This window comes from Scomber japonicus, chromosome 5, assembly GCF_027409825.1.
Source record: "Scomber japonicus isolate fScoJap1 chromosome 5, fScoJap1.pri, whole genome shotgun sequence".
Classification (NCBI taxonomy): Eukaryota; Metazoa; Chordata; class Actinopteri; order Scombriformes; family Scombridae; genus Scomber; species Scomber japonicus.
Genome location: NC_070582.1, coordinates 17,062,789 through 17,068,788, shown reverse-complemented (window position 1 = coordinate 17,068,788; position 6,000 = coordinate 17,062,789). Strand labels below are relative to the sequence as shown.

Sequence of the window (6,000 nt, the reverse complement as noted above, 5' to 3'; positions counted from 1 at the left end):
CATTGGTTTTTGGCATTACTGCTCACTGTGACGACTCGTGTGTGAGCAATCTAGCTCTGCACTGAGAGGGCAGGACCATGTCAAAGTCCACGTGCACTGCTTTGAAGAGGCGGGGTTCCGCCTCTCAGCTTGCCCGCTGATCACATGCAGGAAGCATGGTGTTTGTAATTGCTGCGCAACAAGCGGTGCGTAGATGCCGGTTGCCAGAGTGACGTCTGATGCCAGAACGCACACCACACTGTTATCTTAAAGTGAAGTATGTCCAAACTGCCGCCAATCTTCACTTTGATCAGACAGAGCCGAAACACGCAGGTTATTGTACGAGTTAAGAGTTCTTTCATCACCTCCGAGCAGTCAGAAATGCTGCCCCTCCTCCCACAAGAAAGGATGATGATGATAATGGAAGTGATGATGAGGAAAATAATGAAGACCGCTCTGTCTATCCATGCTTGAATTCTTAGATATGAAAGGGAGTAGCCTACATACTGCAACATGCTGCAGTAAGGAAACACAGTGTCAGTGAAGGAATTTGCAGTAAATAATCTCCAAACCTCCGCTGTTTCTTTGTGTAAACATGCTTGCAGATGTTAATGTTAATGGAATATGATGAGGATGATGTTCTTATGTAGCCTAACTGCAGGAGTTCAATGAAACAAACGCAAGAACTGCAGTTTTCATACAAGTAATTTAATTATTTTCAGTTTAATAACCTTACAAGGTTTTAAATCATACACCGATGCAGTTGATGTATCATGATGTATTTCAACCATTCTGCACACATTTCAGTTTTAAATTCAGCCGCAGCTTACATGTGGTATTATCATTTTAGGTGTAGGCTTATTTAAAAGTAAGATAATACATAGATGTGGGGAACTGTTCAACAATGTTTGACAGTAATAAAATATCACAATTCTCATGCAAAACTGCGCAGGGTCGATCAGCATGGATTATTGTTAGGCCTACATCTATTCTTCGGCTATTGACAACCTCTCCCTTTCCAGTTTGCATGACTGGAGCTCTCACTAGCGCTGCTAGTGGACAATCAAACCTACACACCCACCTCCAGACACACTCGCATTTCTCATTTCTTACTTCTAGTCTAAATTAGATAGCAAGACGCCGTGTCGGAGCTCACAGACCGCATAGAATTAGTTTTAAGTACAAGCGGTAGTTAAACAGCAAAGCTGAAATTCAACATGGAGTCCCCTCCAGATCCAGCGAGCGACCCGGGCAACAGCGCGTCGGAGCCGGCTACCCCGGTCAGGGAAACCCCGGTAAACCTGGAGACGCTCCGGAAAGCGGACCATCCAGCCCCGGTTCGAAGGCAGACCTGTTCCAGCACCAACAGAGGTAAGCGGAACGTATTTCGCTATGAGACACGGAGCAAGAAATAACGACAGATCGAGGATTTTAAAATATATTATGTGAAACTTCAAAATGAATTAAATCGCTTTCCCATAAATAACTGCACACTATGTAAATTCCCCCAACCACAGGGACGCGGCTTTTTTATTTAGGAGCACCGCGGCTTTTGCCCGTTCGGTTGTAATGAGTGGCTTCGGTGTGCGTTGCTGGTGTTCAGGCTCCACTGACAGCTCAAATCATAGGGGGGTGATACGGTCACAGATGTCACATTTACTCTGACTGCAAAATAAATCAGTTACCCTGCAACTTAAAATCGACCAACAGGAGCGCATCTGTATGCCAAAACAGGCCAACCTGCCCTCTCAGACGCATTATTGTCAAAGTGTCAAAAGTGAACTTTTGGAAACTGTGGGCTAGTTGATCGATCAGTCCCATTCTCCTTTTGTAGGGATGTGCCTTCGACTATTCCTAACATAGCACCCAGCGCCGTCTGGTCGGGATTTTTTTTTTGTTACATCTCCAGCTAACAGATTTCGGTTATTCCTGTGTGCAAAAAGACGCCCCAGCAGCTGGAATTTGTTTAGCGCCAGCTCTCCAAAAAACTGTTGCAAGCGTGAAGCACGGCTTCTGCGACCAAACCTCCACATAATTAGACTGTGAAAACTACACGGGCCTGTATTGTCAGATTCGCCCGTCAAAGTCTGCCTGCATTGCTGCTGAGGACTAGTTCATTTTACATGATTTATCCACCACGTCCCGTCCATGTTGTACAGTACAGACAGTAGGCCTATTTAACCACACCCCCTCTCGACTGTCTCCAGTAGCCTACAGGCTAACCGGACTCATCCAAGTTCAAAGCAATAGTGATTTCTCTGCTGATTCTTGACAAACAGAGTTGGCGTGTGTGCTTGACAGCGAGGCTATCAGTAGAGACCTGACAATTAATTCATTGCACGGTGTCTTTTTTTCCTGTGCGCGCACTCTTCCTGTGCGCAAGGGTATATTTAGAGTGTGATATGGTGAATGTGGAATGTAAGCTGGTTATGTAACAGGTTTAGCCATAAACAGAGGCGCGCAACTGAGAGCAGAAATCATCATTACAGATCTTTTTACTTTATACTACAGTTCACTCACTCTCCATGATCTCCACGTCCGTTTAATTAGAAAAAAATTACTGCACTTCATCGAGTATTTACCTACCAGCAAAGGGAAACTGTGTGACTTTGTGGGTTGGCATAGCCTGAGCACTTATGTAATAGCAGGGGCAAAGACAGGTAGTTGGGAGGCTTCCTGGATTGATTTCTCTTTTCACAAGTCTGACTTTGAGACACTCCTAACCTGCTGACCCATATTTACCCCACCCTTTTATGCACAGGATTAAAGTGCGTCTGGGAAAGAGAAAGACAGGAAAAAGAACGCCTTTGGTTTGTTATGTAATGCTGAATGGGTGAAAAAAAACATGTTCAGCGGGACAACCTCTGCAGCTTTAAAGGAGGTTCCCTGTACTGAAGCTTTGTCTTTTACTTTGGCAAAGAATAACACTGATAATAAGAGAGTATTAGGAGTAGAAGGCTTGTAGAAAAGTTTTAGAAACTTTAAAAAAACTTATTGTATGTCAGAACAACAACAATATTTGTCAGAAATGTAGTTTAAATAAATCCCTGAATGAATTGAAACTCAAGTTTAACTATGCTGTTCAAATCTTACAGTGTGTAATCACCTGCAGTGTTCTGTTACACCTGGTGTCAACTAAATATTCAAAAGGTAGTGGTTAACAACTGACAATTATCTCTCAGAATCATTACGTTGGCTTCTGTAACTTGGACCTAAAGTTAGGTATAATAATGGCTATCGTCTGTTGTCTGTCATATTATCTATAGGCTGTAAAACGTATGTTAACAAAGTAGTATAATATTGCAACAGTTGGACTATATTTGTTTAAAAAATGTTGAACTTGGATTGTTAAGCGGGAGCATTTATAAATTGAATAATGTAGAAATATTCAGTACATTTGACATTCAGGAACACAGAAGAAAAGTTTGCTTTCATAAAGGAATAATGGCTAAATAGCTTTATTTAATAAAGCGCTCATGTAAAAGTACAAGTGTTCTATTAAGAGATGCAATTGGTTTATTGTCTTGGCACAGTTCAGTGTGTAGGACCACTCAAAAAACAAAACAATAAAACATGTTTATAGCTCACAGTGGTGTTAGAGACACAGAATATTAAATACCATTCTTTCAGGGTTATATTTTCGGGCGGCAGACACTTGCTCAAGCACAGTTTCCTTCTACACCTGCTGTATTAGACTTTCTCGAGGATGCACATTTCTTATCCTGCATGCAGAGCGTTTACTGTTTTAACCCTGAGTGCTAATACCTTTTTAAGTAGAAAGGGCTTACTTCAGCAGAAGCGGTGCTCTGTAAGACTTGAGTGGGTCAGAGAAAAGGCCTTGGAGGGCTGTGGATATCATTACTGGAAAGAAGAAAGGGTGTTATTTTCATATTGCAAGATCCCTCAGTTCGCAAATTTGGAAACAATCAATATTAATGGCGTGGTTATGTAAGGTGATGGTCTCTGCAGATGCATGAAACCTCACCATTGCACAGGGAAGCTCTGAAAACTGCAGATCTGATAAGAGCCCCGGTGTCCTGGATCCTACAAGTATGAGTGTCAGAACTGTGTTTGTATGTGTGTGAGTGTGTCATAGTGGTACTTTAGTAGTCTAAACTGAGTGACAGTGACCGCTACACTTGTCCTCTTATGTTTTGGCTGTTGAAATGCTGGTTGCTTTTATTTACAGTGACAATTAGTCATCTGATTTTCCTTTGACAAAGAGGTAAAAAGAATGTCTTTCTATCTATAAGAAGCAAACAGTTCTAATAGCAAATAACACTATATTGCTTTTTAAATTGTGAAATTTGCCACCAGGTGAAGTGCAATGTAGTTTCAATGGAAAATATTACAGTCCATCCTGCTTATTAGTTTCCCTCAGTGTGTAGATTTATGTTTCTCATTACTTTACCGAATAACAGTTTCCAGTGTATAATGTCAGAACATGTAGTGGTTTTGTAGATAGCCAATGTTACAATATATTTTTTAAAGATAGTTAAATATATAACAGTTTTAAAGGGTTGGTTTCATAGTAGAAAACAAATCACAGCTGATACTGCAGCTTCAGTCGTTGATCCAAACTAAAAAGGCAGAGTACAAAACATTCAGTCTTCAGTTAATGAACACATAAGCAGACTTTCATCCAGCAGTTTTATTTTTGGGCAGTGAAACGAGAGCCCTCGGCTAGAGTGGCAGCATTTATTTAGTTGTTGTTGACAGAAGACGGATGAGGTGCAGGGACGCAAAGGCTTTAAAAAAAAAAGGTTTTACACAAAATCTCAGAAAGCTTGCAGTTGACATGGGGCTTGCATGCCACTCGACTGGACGGCAACATTATTGAGGCTGTGGCATTCTGAAATTCAATGAATTAGGGCTCCCTGAACACTGGAGAGCATGAACATACAGGTATAGGTTTATAGCTGAGCCCTCCGCTCGGACAGATCTGGGAGACAAACTCCATTAGGTGACTCTTTTTTTCTGAATGGCTGCCTATAACATGATATTGAGTTTCATTCCTCTTGTGTTTTCTTAGGCAATAATATCATGTCGTTTATTTGTACCTGTCAGACAATTAACATAACGTCATATTTTCATCAGTTTATTTGAAGTCAAAGTACAGTATCTATGGCACTTATCCTCTGCCCGACAGGAAAACACCTGTGAGTTAAAGTGAAAAAGGTAAACATTTGTGTGTGTTGCGTAGACGGTGACATCTGCTTGTAGTTGGCACCACTACTATAGAAAAAAAGGGCTTCTCTTTTTGTAGCTTCAAAGGTCAAATTGCGCTTGAACAGCAGTATTTTTATCTAAATAGGAAATACCTGTAAATGGATGGTAAATGGACTGCATTTATATAGAGCTTTTCTAGTCTACCAACGACTGAAAGTGCTTTACGACACATGCCTTCATTCACCCACATATTGATACACTGATGACAGAGGCTGCTATGCAAGGTGTCAACTTGCTCATCACGAGCGATATATAGCGCTTTAGACACACACAAACACACACACACACACACACTAACAAACACACACACACACGGTCACACTCACACTTAGCGATTCGGGGCTCAGTGTCTTATGCAAGGACACTTCGACATGTGGACTTGAGGAGCCAGGGATTGAACCACTGAGCCACAGTCACCCCCAAACCTGTGAGTGGCAACATAACAAAGTTAAATGAGCACTGACTGAGATTTTGTCATTTCAGATGATAGGCTTTATCTGTCTGAAAGTCTGTTTTGAAATAATAACAATGACTTAAATAAGAATATATCATTTAGAATCATGTTGCTGTAAACTGTCATTGTTGTGTATGTCTCACAAAATGAAAAAAAGAGTTTGTTATAAATTGCTTTGCCCTTTATTTTTTCTTATGGCAAAACCTATAGAATTTTGGAATAATCATATAAGATGTTGATGTTTAGCTTTGAAATGAATTACCATTATTAAATACCAATATGTGGCTGGAGGTGCTCAGCTGAGAAGGCGATATTTGTTTTGCTTTATTGAAAACAAT

At 40.8% G+C, this 6,000-nt stretch overlaps 1 protein-coding gene across 1 annotated transcript in view; it reads left to right on the top strand.

Annotated features, from left to right (window-relative positions):
- The first annotated feature begins 777 nt into the window (after positions 1-777).
- The window catches only part of roraa (RAR-related orphan receptor A, paralog a), a 176,942-nt gene continuing 171,719 nt past the window's right edge, over positions 778-6,000 (top strand). Inside the window, exon 1 of the mRNA XM_053318519.1 lies at positions 778-1,350. Coding sequence (XP_053174494.1) covers positions 1,197-1,350 — 154 coding nt within the window. The 5' untranslated portion in view covers positions 778-1,196. The remainder of the gene's footprint in view (positions 1,351-6,000) is intronic.